This window comes from Mesoplodon bidens (assembly GCF_964165515.1).
Source record: "Mesoplodon bidens genome assembly, contig: HAP1_SCAFFOLD_472, whole genome shotgun sequence".
NCBI lineage: Eukaryota > Metazoa > Chordata > Mammalia > Artiodactyla > Ziphiidae > Mesoplodon > Mesoplodon bidens.
The window spans coordinates 132851-150778 of record NW_027671879.1 but is presented as its reverse complement, the minus strand read 5'-3'; the positions used below and the strand labels follow the sequence as shown (position 1 = coordinate 150778).

Genomic DNA, 17928 nt, shown 5'->3' with positions numbered 1-17928 from the left:
AGCCGCTCCGCGGCATGTGGGGCCCTCCCGGACCGGGGCACGAACCCGTGTCCCCTGTGTCGGCAGGCAGACTCCCAACCACTGCGCCACCAGGGAAGCCCGAAGCTGAGCTCTTGAACTGGAGTGACCCTTCCGAGAGGGTCTGTGTTGGGCTACGACGGCCTGACCTTCACACTCCACATCAATCATTTCTTGCCGTGCACCTTGGGTGAGGAACCCAGGCAATTTCCAAACTCACTGCCAGCTGAAGGCTTTCTGTGGGATGCACCCCCAGCAGCTGGGGCCACAAGTCCTTCGTTGAAGAAATGCACCCCACGTGGATATTTCAAATGGAACGGTGTCTTTCAAAGCATACCCTCCAATCTCCTCATTATATAGATCCTGTGGCCCCAAATAGGAAGTAACATAAAGTCCCATATTAACAACCCCCCCAGCCAAATACTTCTTTTCACAGAAACCACAGTACCCTCCACAAAGTGCACATTTGATCAGGCCACTCCCCTCTTGAAAACATATCATGGCTTTGCATCACTCCAAGGTCAGAAATCAAACTCCTTTAAATGGACCTCAAAGCCTTGCATGGCGTGGCCCCTGCTGTGTTCCCCAGCATCACATCACGCTTGCTGTGCCAGCCACGACACTGCCTTCAATATGCCTCCCACCGTAGCACATCTTCAACAATCCTGTGAATGACCTTATTTTGCTGTAGGGAAAAAAACCCTTTCTAGTATGTATGTGTGTTGCCAGACTTGAAGTTTGGGACATTGGTCAGTTTGTAATCAACCATCCATTGCCTAATTGCACTTGCAGCTGCAGAATTGCTACCACGGTGATGAATATTGCTGTCCAAAATATTGGCCTTTATCTGATAGGGTGTACTGACTTGATACCCAAATTGATGTCTCCCTCCAGAGGAAGATGCCTGTCGCTTTGAAATACGTAGGTATCTGTGCATGTGTCTCTTGATGAACCGTCAAGATAGAAAAGGAAATCCAGAGCAAGTGCCAGGCAGGGCACGTTGCGGTGGGCAAGTCCCCACCTCCACTTTACTACTGCACTGGAGGTGTAAATTGTGTCAACTGTGGGTCTGCTCAGCTAACGCCCTGCATAGTGGACTAACTAGGTTCACGTTAAAGAAGTCCTTTGGGGTGAGGGAGTGAGAATGCCTAATACAGGCTAAGAAAGACAAAAGGTAAAGCCAAGGGTACAGAATCCTAAGATGAAGCTGTTTTAAGTAGGCTGATTCAGCCTCTGGCATGGTGAAAATCTGGGGCTCTGAGTCAAAGGCTTTGGAAAGAGTTCCCCTTTATCTCCCTCCTCTACCCCGTAACTCCTCACATTTCCGGAAGGCTTCCCCCAAACCCCTCTCAGGTCTTAGAGAACATGGCTCTTTCTCTCCTCTTACCAAGACCCACTGCTTCAAGAGGTAACTCCCAGGACACATTGATCCCCACAATCTATTGGTCTTTGTGTATCGGAAATCACAAGATGGGATTTTCCAGCCACCCACCAGAGCAACTGAGAAGGGCTTCCTCTCATCCTCCCAAGCTACCACTCCTCCCAGAATCCGTATCTTATTTCTCACCTCCTCCACCTCTACCACTTAATTTGCTCTGCAGAGAAAGTCCCTAAGTTTTACTGGAAACCCAACTTCCATCCTAGTAGACCCTGTTGTCACAGAAGGGAATGAGCAGAGAATTGCAAGGCTAGCAGATGACTCCCCGGTTCATACAAAGACACATGGGGCTTCCCTGGTGGCGCAGTGGTTGGGAGTCCGCCTGCCGATGCAGGGGGCACGGGTTCGTGTCCCTGTCCGGGAAGATCCTACATGCCGTGGAGCCGCTGGGCCCGTGAGCCATGGCCGCTGAGCCTGTGCGTCCGGAGCCTGTGCTCCGCAATGGGAGAGGCCACAGCAGCGAGAGGCCCGCATACCGCAAAAAAAAAACAAACCGCAAAACAAAAAACACACATGGTTCTCAGAGGCATTCTTCTCAAATCCGACGGTTGTTAACTGTTATCAACAGTTACTCTAATCCAACTGTTATCAAGTGTTGTTAACAATTTAATGATTTTCATGGACTCATGAAATTTATTTACAACTTTTTTTTAAACTGGAAAGACTTTTTTATGATGGACATTTAAAAATGCATAATCTCAGTATGAAATGAGATTTCATAATCTCATTTATGATTTTTTTTATTTTTAGAATCGCTTTCCACATGCATACATAATTTGCATAGTTCATCAGTACAGAGCATTTTGGATTATTCTGTTATTCCTTAGCAATATATCTAAACCTTTCTTGTGTTCCTGGATAGTGAGTATTTATGTCCCTTAGTTTCTTTATGTTATAGTTCTTGAAAGATATCTTTCAGACTTTGTCATCCATCTCTTGTGCATATATTGAAAGGAAAACAACAGTGAAACAAATTGGTTGAGATATTTCTAAGGCAGTGACTGCCACTTGGCTGACAGCAGTATAAGAATCATCCTGATGTCAGAGATGTTAAAATAAAATGGAAACGATAATACATTCCCATGGACATACCGCTTTGCATAATAGCTTTTCCTCCCAGACCATCCCTCCCTTGTTTTGACCCTACAGAAATCCAGTATTGTGAATTTTGTGTTTATCATGTCCTTGTTTTTTTCTCCCCTTTTAGCAAATGTGTGCTAAACATGGAAGCCAACCGGGGCTTTGTCTGCCTCTCAATGGTCATGTGTGAGCCTTGTTTCTGAACCAGGAATGACTCTGAAGCTCCTAAAGAAGGAGAGGATCTTACTGGATGTCTTACTTAGAGTCCCTGAACTGGTGGCGGACTGGCTGTTCCTCAGTTTGCGAGCTGTCCTCCCGTCCTTTGTCAACTTTGGAGTTTCCATGGCCAGATGAGGACCAGTGGGAGGATGATTTCTGGGTCTTGTCCCCTCCTGTCCTGTGGTGACCTTCACGTGTCCTGCGGTGATGGGAACTTTTCCTCGATGAAGACGTGTCCTTCTTTTCTTTTTTTCTCTCCAGGCTTCATCCCTGGGGTGGAAGCCCTTCTGGCTTCCATCCCGTTCAGACATGTAGCCTTCGGTCTGCAAGGTGGAGACCACGGGGTCTGCGACCTTCCCTTCAGCTCTTCCAGCAGCAGGCTTGCTGGTTGTGACTGCAACTGGCAACACCATGCTCATGCTGCTCTCTGGACCATCTGCCCCCGTCGAGGATGTGCTGGCATCATCGGCCAAGACCAGGTTCGTGTCCTGCAAGGATAAGCTGGCAGCACCTGCAGTGTCCTCGCCGGATCCGCTTTCTCCTGGATCCTTGATGGTGGCTCCCGCCAGGCCCATGGTCAACCCTGCCGCTGCTCCTTCGGCGCTTTTCACGGCTGCAGTTGATCCATGGGGGGCACCTGCAATGGCCTCGCCAGATCCGCTTTCTCCTGGATCCTTGATGGTGGCTCCCGCCAGGCCCATGGTCAACCCTGCCGCTGATCCTTCGGCGCTTTTCACGGCTGCAGTTGATCCATGGGGGGCACCTGCAATGGCCTCGCCAGATCCGCTTTCTCCTGGATCCTTGATGGTGGCTCCAGCCAGGCCCATGGCCATTCCTGCCGCTGATCCTTCGGCGCTTTTCACGGCTGCATTTGATCCATGGGGGGCACCTGCAATGGCCTCGCCGGATCCGCTTTCTCCTGGATCCTTGATAATGGCTCCCGCCAGGCCCATGGACATCCCTGCCGCTGATCCTTCGATGCATTTCACGGCTGCAGTTGATCCATGGGGGGGCACCTGCAGTGGCCTCACCGGATCCGCTTTCTCCTGGATCCTTGATGGTGGCTCCCGCCAGACCGGTGGTCATCCCTGCCGCTGATCCTTCGGCGGTTTTCACGGCTGCAGTTGAGACATGGGGGGCACCTGCAATGGCCTCGCCGGAACCGCTTTCTCCTGTATCCGTGATGGTGCCTCCCGCCAGCCGATGGATATCCCTGTCGCTGATCCTTCGGCGCTTTTCACGGCTGCAGGTGATCCATGGCTGGGCACCTGCAATGGCCTCGCCGGAACCGCTTTCTCCTGAATCTTTGATGGTGGTTCCCGCCAGGCCCGTGGTCATCCCTGCCGGTGATCCTTCTGTGCTTTTCACGGCTGCAGTTGATCCATGGGGGGCACCTGCAATGGCCTCGCTGAATCCGCTTTCTCTTGGATCCTTGATGGTGGCTACAGCCAGGTCCGTGGTCATCCCTGCCGCTGATCCATCGGCACTTTTCACGGCTGCAGTTGATCCAAGGGGGGCACCTGCAGTGGCCTCGCCGGATCCGCTTTTTCCTGGATCCTTGACCGTGGCTCCCGCCAGGTCCGTGGTCATCCCTGCCGCTGATTCTTCGGAGCTTTTCACGGCTGCACTTGATGTGTGGTGGCACCTGCAATGGCCTCGCCGGATCCGCTTTCTCCAGGATCCTTGATGGTGGCTCCTTGATCGTGGCTCCAGCCAGGCCCATGGCCATTCCTGCCACTGTTCCTTCGTCGCTTTTCACGGCGGTAGTAGATCCATGGTGGGTACCTGCAATGGCCTCGCCGGATCTGCTTTCTCCTGGATCCTGGATAATGGCTCCCGCCAGGCCCATGGGCAACCCTGCCGCTGATCCTTCGGCGCTTTTCACGCCTGCAGTTGATCCATCGGGGATACCTGCAGTGGCCTCGCCGGATCCGCTTTCTCCTGGATCCTTGATGGTGGCTCCCGCCAGGCCCATGGTCATTCCTCCTGCTGATCCTTCGGCACTTTTTGTGGCTCCAGTCACGTCACGAAGCTTGTGAAGCCCAGCCTCATCCTGATCCCTTTCTCTGTGGAGCTCTGTGGTCTGAGCCAAGGGGAGGAGAATCAGGTAAGTTAGAGATGACAGAAAGTGAGATCTGAACTGTCTGCTCCTCTCTCATCCTGGAGCTGAGCAACTCAAGGGCTTATACTTAGAATAACCTTTGAGATCACCCAGTCTAAGCTCCCATTGGATGCTAGATCCCATCTACTGCACCGCTCTCAAACGGCCACTCCATTTTACTTGAACAGTCCCAGGGTCAGGGAAAGCACTGATACAGTTCTCCATGATACACACTTTAATTTTATACCCTTGTGCTTCTCTCTCTGCAGGACAGACTCCTAGAAGTGGGGTTCCCGGGTCAAGGGATGCACACCTTCTGCATTTTGGTGACTCCACGGGTTGGGCTGATTTGAATCAGCATGTCGGCGTCACGGGGAGACACAATGAAGGAAGGACTTCCTAACTGTGAATGATGTTCCACAACTGATGAGACTACCTGGGCTGGGGTAAGTGTTCAAGAAGAGACCAGACAGTCAGGATGCTGTAGGAGGGATTACAGCCCTGGTGAGGAGACCAGTGCAGCTGATAATGATACCTAAGGTCTCTCTGAAATTCAGCCCTGTGGGACAAGGTGGAGAAGCACTCGGAACCTCTCCAGTGTGGTGAATCCCATAGTGATAGCTCGTTTGTCCCTGACCCTTTTCAACAATAGAAGGTATTTCCCAGGTGAGTCTCAGAGAGCACCAAAGGCTATGAAGGACCAGCTTTGCCCTGCTCTCCCAAAGCACCCTGCCCCGTGTTCTTGAGTCTCTGTGGGTGCTTCCCACTAGGATTTTGGCATCCTCTGTAGTCGCTGCATCTCCAGTTTGGAGCATCGGGGTACTGCTGTAACTGTCTACCGGTGGTCTCAGGATATAGACAAGCTTTTCCCAATGGGAAAAGAGGTCTTTTTGTGCATCGGAAGAGGGGCACAGCTGCAGATAGAAAGTCCGGCCGGTAGCAAGATTCAGGCACAGCTGCTGTTTCTCACGGTTGTGGATGGAGATCTTGACAAACTTCAAGGGAAGCAGCCTGGTGAGCTCTAGGGTCTTCACGGGCTTGCAACCTCTCCCCTTGGTGATCCCGGCGCATCTGACATGCTCTTCACAGACTTTCGTTGTTCGGGCCAGCAGCATGACGTCAGGTAGTGGGAAGAGGGGGCTGGTGGATGCGACACCCACAGTCACCCTTCGGACGCGGTTGTCTAGGTCAATCAGTTCTCCTTTCTTGCTGACCTGGATAAAGTCGCTCTCAAACATGGGAGCGTACTTGAAAATGTCATACTCTCCTCCCTCGTACAGTTGTCGTTGCAGGACCCCCATGGAGGTCCTCAACACCCCCACTGAACAGTAGCTATTGGCCGTGTAATGAGGTAAACTCTCACTGCTCATGGCTCTCTTCGTTCAAGACAGAGCCACCAGCCACAAATTGAGTCTCGGAGAGAGAGAGGGAACGAAAGCAACTCGTCACCTCCCTGCAGGACTCTGCCAGAGTCTCTTGGCCCGACCATATTTATACCGCAAGTCCTTTGTGACCCGTCACCATCACATCGCACACCCCTTTGTTGAGCCTCCAAGTCCCCACCCCCTTGGGGCAGGCTCACCAGCCTCCCCCTAAACCAACCACCATGTCCATAGGGAACAGGCTGACCCTGCCAGGGTATAGGTGTGGGTAGGCTGGATAGTCTTTCTACTCAAAAGGTTGAGAAAACCCTCCTGCTTTTGTAAATATCTGGGTGGTTTCCAGTCTTGTTGTTGTTACAAATCTCCCTGCAGGGGTCATCTTCGTGCTTCTGCTGAATGATGTCCTGGGGATAAAATCCTGGAAGTGGACTGTGTACTTGCTAAGGGCAGGCATCCTATGGGAATTGCTGTTCTCTGTGTCCCCAGCGTATATAGCACAGTGCTGGCAGGAACTTAGAAAGAGTGCTACGTGTCAGAGTCCCACTGGTACTGTCATTTCCAGGATATGGAGAATTTTCTCACCCATTTTCTCTTTTCAAGGAGGCTAACTTTTGTTTATATTTATATTTATATTTATATTTTTTACAGTTTTAGAAACTTTTTATTGTGAAATATAACACACATTCATGAAAGTGCAGAAAGCATAAATATAGCTTAATGAGTAACAAGAAAGTGAACACCCTTGTAGCTGCCACCCAGAGCAAGAAATAGAACCCTGCCAGCCCCTCTTCTGCATGCTCCCTCCCCACAAAGGTAACCCAAACTTGGATTGTATTTATTTTCTTTTCCTTCTTCTTTTTTATTGATGTATAGTTGATTTACAATGTTGTGTTAATTTGTGTTGTGTTAATTTCTTCGGTTAATTTCTGATTCAGTTTTTTGTATACATACATTCTTTTTCCTATTCTTTTCCATTATGGTTTATCACAGGATACTGAATATAGTTCTCTGTGCTCTACAGTAGGACCCTGCTGTTTATCCATCCTGTAGTTTGTATCTGCTAATCCCAAACTCCCAATCCTTCCCTCCTTGACCCCTGCTTGTTTTTTTGTTTTTTTTTTTTTTTTTTTTTTTGCGGTACGCGGGCCTCTCACTGTTGTGGCCTCTCTCGTTGCGGAGCACAGGCTCCGGAGCCATGGCTCACGGGCCCAGCCGCTCCGCGGCATGTGGGGCCCTCCCGGACCGGGGCACGAACCCGTGTCCCCTGTGTCGGCAGGCAGACTCCCAACCACTGCGCCACCAGGGAAGCCCGAAGCTGAGCTCTTGAACTGGAGTGACCCTTCCGAGAGGGTCTGTGTTGGGCTACGACGGCCTGACCTTCACACTCCACATCAATCATTTCTTGCCGTGCACCTTGGGTGAGGAACCCAGGCAATTTCCAAACTCACTGCCAGCTGAAGGCTTTCTGTGGGATGCACCCCCAGCAGCTGGGGCCACAAGTCCTTCGTTGAAGAAATGCACCCCACGTGGATATTTCAAATGGAACGGTGTCTTTCAAAGCATACCCTCCAATCTCCTCATTATATAGATCCTGTGGCCCCAAATAGGAAGTAACATAAAGTCCCATATTAACAACCCCCCCAGCCAAATACTTCTTTTCACAGAAACCACAGTACCCTCCACAAAGTGCACATTTGATCAGGCCACTCCCCTCTTGAAAACATATCATGGCTTTGCATCACTCCAAGGTCAGAAATCAAACTCCTTTAAATGGACCTCAAAGCCTTGCATGGCGTGGCCCCTGCTGTGTTCCCCAGCATCACATCACGCTTGCTGTGCCAGCCACGACACTGCCTTCAATATGCCTCCCACCGTAGCACATCTTCAACAATCCTGTGAATGACCTTATTTTGCTGTAGGGAAAAAAACCCTTTCTAGTATGTATGTGTGTTGCCAGACTTGAAGTTTGGGACATTGGTCAGTTTGTAATCAACCATCCATTGCGTAATTGCACTTGCAGCTGCAGAATTGCTACCACGGTGATGAATATTGCTGTCCAAAATATTGGCCTTTATCTGATAGGGTGTACTGACTTGATACCCAAATTGATGTCTCCCTCCAGAGGAAGATGCCTGTCGCTTTGAAATACGTAGGTATCTGTGCATGTGTCTCTTGATGAACCGTCAAGATAGAAAAGGAAATCCAGAGCAAGTGCCAGGCAGGGCACGTTGCGGTGGGCAAGTCCCCACCTCCACTTTACTACTGCACTGGAGGTGTAAATTGTGTCAACTGTGGGTCTGCTCAGCTAACGCCCTGCATAGTGGACTAACTAGGTTCACGTTAAAGAAGTCCTTTGGGGTGAGGGAGTGAGAATGCCTAATACAGGCTAAGAAAGACAAAAGGTAAAGCCAAGGGTACAGAATCCTAAGATGAAGCTGTTTTAAGTAGGCTGATTCAGCCTCTGGCATGGTGAAAATCTGGGGCTCTGAGTCAAAGGCTTTGGAAAGAGTTCCCCTTTATCTCCCTCCTCTACCCCGTAACTCCTCACATTTCCGGAAGGCTTCCCCCAAACCCCTCTCAGGTCTTAGAGAACATGGCTCTTTCTCTCCTCTTACCAAGACCCACTGCTTCAAGAGGTAACTCCCAGGACACATTGATCCCCACAATCTATTGGTCTTTGTGTATCGGAAATCACAAGATGGGATTTTCCAGCCACCCACCAGAGCAACTGAGAAGGGCTTCCTCTCATCCTCCCAAGCTACCACTCCTCCCAGAATCCGTATCTTATTTCTCACCTCCTCCACCTCTACCACTTAATTTGCTCTGCAGAGAAAGTCCCTAAGTTTTACTGGAAACCCAACTTCCATCCTAGTAGACCCTGTTGTCACAGAAGGGAATGAGCAGAGAATTGCAAGGCTAGCAGATGACTCCCCGGTTCATACAAAGACACATGGGGCTTCCCTGGTGGCGCAGTGGTTGGGAGTCCGCCTGCCGATGCAGGGGGCACGGGTTCGTGTCCCTGTCCGGGAAGATCCTACATGCCGTGGAGCCGCTGGGCCCGTGAGCCATGGCCGCTGAGCCTGTGCGTCCGGAGCCTGTGCTCCGCAATGGGAGAGGCCACAGCAGCGAGAGGCCCGCATACCGCAAAAAAAAAACAAACCGCAAAACAAAAAACACACATGGTTCTCAGAGGCATTCTTCTCAAATCCGACGGTTGTTAACTGTTATCAACAGTTACTCTAATCCAACTGTTATCAAGTGTTGTTAACAATTTAATGATTTTCATGGACTCATGAAATTTATTTACAACTTTTTTTTAAACTGGAAAGACTTTTTTATGATGGACATTTAAAAATGCATAATCTCAGTATGAAATGAGATTTCATAATCTCATTTATGATTTTTTTTATTTTTAGAATCGCTTTCCACATGCATACATAATTTGCATAGTTCATCAGTACAGAGCATTTTGGATTATTCTGTTATTCCTTAGCAATATATCTAAACCTTTCTTGTGTTCCTGGATAGTGAGTATTTATGTCCCTTAGTTTCTTTATGTTATAGTTCTTGAAAGATATCTTTCAGACTTTGTCATCCATCTCTTGTGCATATATTGAAAGGAAAACAACAGTGAAACAAATTGGTTGAGATATTTCTAAGGCAGTGACTGCCACTTGGCTGACAGCAGTATAAGAATCATCCTGATGTCAGAGATGTTAAAATAAAATGGAAACGATAATACATTCCCATGGACATACCGCTTTGCATAATAGCTTTTCCTCCCAGACCATCCCTCCCTTGTTTTGACCCTACAGAAATCCAGTATTGTGAATTTTGTGTTTATCATGTCCTTGTTTTTTTCTCCCCTTTTAGCAAATGTGTGCTAAACATGGAAGCCAACCGGGGCTTTGTCTGCCTCTCAATGGTCATGTGTGAGCCTTGTTTCTGAACCAGGAATGACTCTGAAGCTCCTAAAGAAGGAGAGGATCTTACTGGATGTCTTACTTAGAGTCCCTGAACTGGTGGCGGACTGGCTGTTCCTCAGTTTGCGAGCTGTCCTCCCGTCCTTTGTCAACTTTGGAGTTTCCATGGCCAGATGAGGACCAGTGGGAGGATGATTTCTGGGTCTTGTCCCCTCCTGTCCTGTGGTGACCTTCACGTGTCCTGCGGTGATGGGAACTTTTCCTCGATGAAGACGTGTCCTTCTTTTCTTTTTTTCTCTCCAGGCTTCATCCCTGGGGTGGAAGCCCTTCTGGCTTCCATCCCGTTCAGACATGTAGCCTTCGGTCTGCAAGGTGGAGACCACGGGGTCTGCGACCTTCCCTTCAGCTCTTCCAGCAGCAGGCTTGCTGGTTGTGACTGCAACTGGCAACACCATGCTCATGCTGCTCTCTGGACCATCTGCCCACGTCGAGGATGTGCTGGCATCATCGGCCAAGACCAGGTTCGTGTCCTGCAAGGATAAGCTGGCAGCACCTGCAGTGTCCTCGCCGGATCCGCTTTCTCCTGGATCCTTGATGGTGGCTCCCGCCAGGCCCATGGTCAACCCTGCCGCTGCTCCTTCGGCGCTTTTCACGGCTGCAGTTGATCCATGGGGGGCACCTGCAATGGCCTCGCCAGATCCGCTTTCTCCTGGATCCTTGATGGTGGCTCCCGCCAGGCCCATGGTCAACCCTGCCGCTGATCCTTCGGCGCTTTTCACGGCTGCAGTTGATCCATGGGGGGCACCTGCAATGGCCTCGCCAGATCCGCTTTCTCCTGGATCCTTGATGGTGGCTCCAGCCAGGCCCATGGCCATTCCTGCCGCTGATCCTTCGGCGCTTTTCACGGCTGCATTTGATCCATGGGGGGCACCTGCAATGGCCTCGCCGGATCCGCTTTCTCCTGGATCCTTGATAATGGCTCCCGCCAGGCCCATGGACATCCCTGCCGCTGATCCTTCGATGCATTTCACGGCTGCAGTTGATCCATGGGGGGGCACCTGCAGTGGCCTCACCGGATCCGCTTTCTCCTGGATCCTTGATGGTGGCTCCCGCCAGACCGGTGGTCATCCCTGCCGCTGATCCTTCGGCGGTTTTCACGGCTGCAGTTGAGACATGGGGGGCACCTGCAATGGCCTCGCCGGAACCGCTTTCTCCTGTATCCGTGATGGTGCCTCCCGCCAGCCGATGGATATCCCTGTCGCTGATCCTTCGGCGCTTTTCACGGCTGCAGGTGATCCATGGCTGGGCACCTGCAATGGCCTCGCCGGAACCGCTTTCTCCTGAATCTTTGATGGTGGTTCCCGCCAGGCCCGTGGTCATCCCTGCCGGTGATCCTTCTGTGCTTTTCACGGCTGCAGTTGATCCATGGGGGGCACCTGCAATGGCCTCGCTGAATCCGCTTTCTCTTGGATCCTTGATGGTGGCTACAGCCAGGTCCGTGGTCATCCCTGCCGCTGATCCATCGGCACTTTTCACGGCTGCAGTTGATCCAAGGGGGGCACCTGCAGTGGCCTCGCCGGATCCGCTTTTTCCTGGATCCTTGACCGTGGCTCCCGCCAGGTCCGTGGTCATCCCTGCCGCTGATTCTTCGGAGCTTTTCACGGCTGCACTTGATGTGTGGTGGCACCTGCAATGGCCTCGCCGGATCCGCTTTCTCCAGGATCCTTGATGGTGGCTCCTTGATCGTGGCTCCAGCCAGGCCCATGGCCATTCCTGCCACTGTTCCTTCGTCGCTTTTCACGGCGGTAGTAGATCCATGGTGGGTACCTGCAATGGCCTCGCCGGATCTGCTTTCTCCTGGATCCTGGATAATGGCTCCCGCCAGGCCCATGGGCAACCCTGCCGCTGATCCTTCGGCGCTTTTCACGCCTGCAGTTGATCCATCGGGGATACCTGCAGTGGCCTCGCCGGATCCGCTTTCTCCTGGATCCTTGATGGTGGCTCCCGCCAGGCCCATGGTCATTCCTCCTGCTGATCCTTCGGCACTTTTTGTGGCTCCAGTCACGTCACGAAGCTTGTGAAGCCCAGCCTCATCCTGATCCCTTTCTCTGTGGAGCTCTGTGGTCTGAGCCAAGGGGAGGAGAATCAGGTAAGTTAGAGATGACAGAAAGTGAGATCTGAACTGTCTGCTCCTCTCTCATCCTGGAGCTGAGCAACTCAAGGGCTTATACTTAGAATAACCTTTGAGATCACCCAGTCTAAGCTCCCATTGGATGCTAGATCCCATCTACTGCACCGCTCTCAAACGGCCACTCCATTTTACTTGAACAGTCCCAGGGTCAGGGAAAGCACTGATACAGTTCTCCATGATACACACTTTAATTTTATACCCTTGTGCTTCTCTCTCTGCAGGACAGACTCCTAGAAGTGGGGTTCCCGGGTCAAGGGATGCACACCTTCTGCATTTTGGTGACTCCACGGGTTGGGCTGATTTGAATCAGCATGTCGGCGTCACGGGGAGACACAATGAAGGAAGGACTTCCTAACTGTGAATGATGTTCCACAACTGATGAGACTACCTGGGCTGGGGTAAGTGTTCAAGAAGAGACCAGACAGTCAGGATGCTGTAGGAGGGATTACAGCCCTGGTGAGGAGACCAGTGCAGCTGATAATGATACCTAAGGTCTCTCTGAAATTCAGCCCTGTGGGACAAGGTGGAGAAGCACTCGGAACCTCTCCAGTGTGGTGAATCCCATAGTGATAGCTCGTTTGTCCCTGACCCTTTTCAACAATAGAAGGTATTTCCCAGGTGAGTCTCAGAGAGCACCAAAGGCTATGAAGGACCAGCTTTGCCCTGCTCTCCCAAAGCACCCTGCCCCGTGTTCTTGAGTCTCTGTGGGTGCTTCCCACTAGGATTTTGGCATCCTCTGTAGTCGCTGCATCTCCAGTTTGGAGCATCGGGGTACTGCTGTAACTGTCTACCGGTGGTCTCAGGATATAGACAAGCTTTTCCCAATGGGAAAAGAGGTCTTTTTGTGCATCGGAAGAGGGGCACAGCTGCAGATAGAAAGTCCGGCCGGTAGCAAGATTCAGGCACAGCTGCTGTTTCTCACGGTTGTGGATGGAGATCTTGACAAACTTCAAGGGAAGCAGCCTGGTGAGCTCTAGGGTCTTCACGGGCTTGCAACCTCTCCCCTTGGTGATCCCGGCGCATCTGACATGCTCTTCACAGACTTTCGTTGTTCGGGCCAGCAGCATGACGTCAGGTAGTGGGAAGAGGGGGCTGGTGGATGCGACACCCACAGTCACCCTTCGGACGCGGTTGTCTAGGTCAATCAGTTCTCCTTTCTTGCTGACCTGGATAAAGTCGCTCTCAAACATGGGAGCGTACTTGAAAATGTCATACTCTCCTCCCTCGTACAGTTGTCGTTGCAGGACCCCCATGGAGGTCCTCAACACCCCCACTGAACAGTAGCTATTGGCCGTGTAATGAGGTAAACTCTCACTGCTCATGGCTCTCTTCGTTCAAGACAGAGCCACCAGCCACAAATTGAGTCTCGGAGAGAGAGAGGGAACGAAAGCAACTCGTCACCTCCCTGCAGGACTCTGCCAGAGTCTCTTGGCCCGACCATATTTATACCGCAAGTCCTTTGTGACCCGTCACCATCACATCGCACACCCCTTTGTTGAGCCTCCAAGTCCCCACCCCCTTGGGGCAGGCTCACCAGCCTCCCCCTAAACCAACCACCATGTCCATAGGGAACAGGCTGACCCTGCCAGGGTATAGGTGTGGGTAGGCTGGATAGTCTTTCTACTCAAAAGGTTGAGAAAACCCTCCTGCTTTTGTAAATATCTGGGTGGTTTCCAGTCTTGTTGTTGTTACAAATCTCCCTGCAGGGGTCATCTTCGTGCTTCTGCTGAATGATGTCCTGGGGATAAAATCCTGGAAGTGGACTGTGTACTTGCTAAGGGCAGGCATCCTATGGGAATTGCTGTTCTCTGTGTCCCCAGCGTATATAGCACAGTGCTGGCAGGAACTTAGAAAGAGTGCTACGTGTCAGAGTCCCACTGGTACTGTCATTTCCAGGATATGGAGAATTTTCTCACCCATTTTCTCTTTTCAAGGAGGCTAACTTTTGTTTATATTTATATTTATATTTATATTTTTTACAGTTTTAGAAACTTTTTATTGTGAAATATAACACACATTCATGAAAGTGCAGAAAGCATAAATATAGCTTAATGAGTAACAAGAAAGTGAACACCCTTGTAGCTGCCACCCAGAGCAAGAAATAGAACCCTGCCAGCCCCTCTTCTGCATGCTCCCTCCCCACAAAGGTAACCCAAACTTGGATTGTATTTATTTTCTTTTCCTTCTTCTTTTTTATTGATGTATAGTTGATTTACAATGTTGTGTTAATTTGTGTTGTGTTAATTTCTTCGGTTAATTTCTGATTCAGTTTTTTGTATACATACATTCTTTTTCCTATTCTTTTCCATTATGGTTTATCACAGGATACTGAATATAGTTCTCTGTGCTCTACAGTAGGACCCTGCTGTTTATCCATCCTGTAGTTTGTATCTGCTAATCCCAAACTCCCAATCCTTCCCTCCTTGACCCCTGCTTGTTTTTTTGTTTGTTTTTTTTTTTTTTTTGCGGTACGCGGGCCTCTCACTGTTGTGGCCTCTCTCGTTGCGGAGCACAGGCTCCGGAGCCATGGCTCACGGGCCCAGCCGCTCCGCGGCATGTGGGGCCCTCCCGGACCGGGGCACGAACCCGTGTCCCCTGTGTCGGCAGGCAGACTCCCAACCACTGCGCCACCAGGGAAGCCCGAAGCTGAGCTCTTGAACTGGAGTGACCCTTCCGAGAGGGTCTGTGTTGGGCTACGACGGCCTGACCTTCACACTCCACATCAATCATTTCTTGCCGTGCACCTTGGGTGAGGAACCCAGGCAATTTCCAAACTCACTGCCAGCTGAAGGCTTTCTGTGGGATGCACCCCCAGCAGCTGGGGCCACAAGTCCTTCGTTGAAGAAATGCACCCCACGTGGATATTTCAAATGGAACGGTGTCTTTCAAAGCATACCCTCCAATCTCCTCATTATATAGATCCTGTGGCCCCAAATAGGAAGTAACATAAAGTCCCATATTAACAACCCCCCCAGCCAAATACTTCTTTTCACAGAAACCACAGTACCCTCCACAAAGTGCACATTTGATCAGGCCACTCCCCTCTTGAAAACATATCATGGCTTTGCATCACTCCAAGGTCAGAAATCAAACTCCTTTAAATGGACCTCAAAGCCTTGCATGGCGTGGCCCCTGCTGTGTTCCCCAGCATCACATCACGCTTGCTGTGCCAGCCACGACACTGCCTTCAATATGCCTCCCACCGTAGCACATCTTCAACAATCCTGTGAATGACCTTATTTTGCTGTAGGGAAAAAAACCCTTTCTAGTATGTATGTGTGTTGCCAGACTTGAAGTTTGGGACATTGGTTAGTTTGTAATCAACCATCCATTGCGTAATTGCACTTGCAGCTGCAGAATTGCTACCACGGTGATGAATATTGCTGTCCAAAATATTGGCCTTTATCTGATAGGGTGTACTGACTTGATACCCAAATTGATGTCTCCCTCCAGAAGAAGATGCCTGTCGCTTTGAAATACGTAGGTATCTGTGCATGTGTCTCTTGATGAACCGTCAAGATAGAAAAGGAAATCCAGAGCAAGTGCCAGGCAGGGCACGTTGCGGTGGGCAAGTCCCCACCTCCACTTTACTACTGCACTGGAGGTGTAAATTGTGTCAACTGTGGGTCTGCTCAGCTAACGCCCTGCATAGTGGACTAACTAGGTTCACGTTAAAGAAGTCCTTTGGGGTGAGGGAGTGAGAATGCCTAATACAGGCTAAGAAAGACAAAAGGTAAAGCCAAGGGTACAGAATCCTAAGATGAAGCTGTTTTAAGTAGGCTGATTCAGCCTCTGGCATGGTGAAAATCTGGGGCTCTGAGTCAAAGGCTTTGGAAAGAGTTCCCCTTTATCTCCCTCCTCTACCCCGTAACTCCTCACATTTCCGGAAGGCTTCCCCCAAACCCCTCTCAGGTCTTAGAGAACATGGCTCTTTCTCTCCTCTTACCAAGACCCACTGCTTCAAGAGGTAACTCCCAGGACACATTGATCCCCACAATCTATTGGTCTTTGTGTATCGGAAATCACAAGATGGGATTTTCCAGCCACCCACCAGAGCAACTGAGAAGGGCTTCCTCTCATCCTCCCAAGCTACCACTCCTCCCAGAATCCGTATCTTATTTCTCACCTCCTCCACCTCTACCACTTAATTTGCTCTGCAGAGAAAGTCCCTAAGTTTTACTGGAAACCCAACTTCCATCCTAGTAGACCCTGTTGTCACAGAAGGGAATGAGCAGAGAATTGCAAGGCTAGCAGATGACTCCCCGGTTCATACAAAGACACATGGGGCTTCCCTGGTGGCGCAGTGGTTGGGAGTCCGCCTGCCGATGCAGGGGGCACGGGTTCGTGTCCCTGTCCGGGAAGATCCTACATGCCGTGGAGCCGCTGGGCCCGTGAGCCATGGCCGCTGAGCCTGTGCGTCCGGAGCCTGTGCTCCGCAATGGGAGAGGCCACAGCAGCGAGAGGCCCGCATACCGCAAAAAAAAAACAAACCGCAAAACAAAAAACACACATGGTTCTCAGAGGCATTCTTCTCAAATCCGACGGTTGTTAACTGTTATCAACAGTTACTCTAATCCAACTGTTATCAAGTGTTGTTAACAATTTAATGATTTTCATGGACTCATGAAATTTATTTACAACTTTTTTTTAAACTGGAAAGACTTTTTTATGATGGACATTTAAAAATGCATAATCTCAGTATGAAATGAGATTTCATAATCTCATTTATGATTTTTTTTATTTTTAGAATCGCTTTCCACATGCATACATAATTTGCATAGTTCATCAGTACAGAGCATTTTGGATTATTCTGTTATTCCTTAGCAATATATCTAAACCTTTCTTGTGTTCCTGGATAGTGAGTATTTATGTCCCTTAGTTTCTTTATGTTATAGTTCTTGAAAGATATCTTTCAGACTTTGTCATCCATCTCTTGTGCATATATTGAAAGGAAAACAACAGTGAAACAAATTGGTTGAGATATTTCTAAGGCAGTGACTGCCACTTGGCTGACAGCAGTATAAGAATCATCCTGATGTCAGAGATGTTAAAATAAAATGGAAACGATAATACATTCCCATGGACATACCGCTTTGCATAATAGCTTTTCCTCCCAGACCATCCCTCCCTTGTTTTGACCCTACAGAAATCCAGTATTGTGAATTTTGTGTTTATCATGTCCTTGTTTTTTTCTCCCCTTTTAGCAAATGTGTGCTAAACATGGAAGCCAACCGGGGCTTTGTCTGCCTCTCAATGGTCATGTGTGAGCCTTGTTTCTGAACCAGGAATGACTCTGAAGCTCCTAAAGAAGGAGAGGATCTTACTGGATGTCTTACTTAGAGTCCCTGAACTGGTGGCGGACTGGCTGTTCCTCAGTTTGCGAGCTGTCCTCCCGTCCTTTGTCAACTTTGGAGTTTCCATGGCCAGATGAGGACCAGTGGGAGGATGATTTCTGGGTCTTGTCCCCTCCTGTCCTGTGGTGACCTTCACGTGTCCTGCGGTGATGGGAACTTTTCCTCGATGAAGACGTGTCCTTCTTTTCTTTTTTTCTCTCCAGGCTTCATCCCTGGGGTGGA

General features: G+C 50.0%; 1 protein-coding gene across 1 annotated transcript in view; it reads right to left on the bottom strand.

Annotated features, from left to right (window-relative positions):
• Nucleotides 1–5632: 5632 nt before the first annotated feature.
• LOC308610867 (Golgi-associated RAB2 interactor protein 3-like) overlaps nt 5633–17928 on the bottom strand; it is a gene marked incomplete at both ends in the record, with an annotated part of 120125 nt that continues 107829 nt past the window's right edge. The window contains one exon of the mRNA XM_081259868.1: nt 5633–6232. Coding sequence (XP_081115994.1) covers nt 5633–6232 — 600 coding nt within the window. The remainder of the gene's footprint in view (nt 6233–17928) is intronic.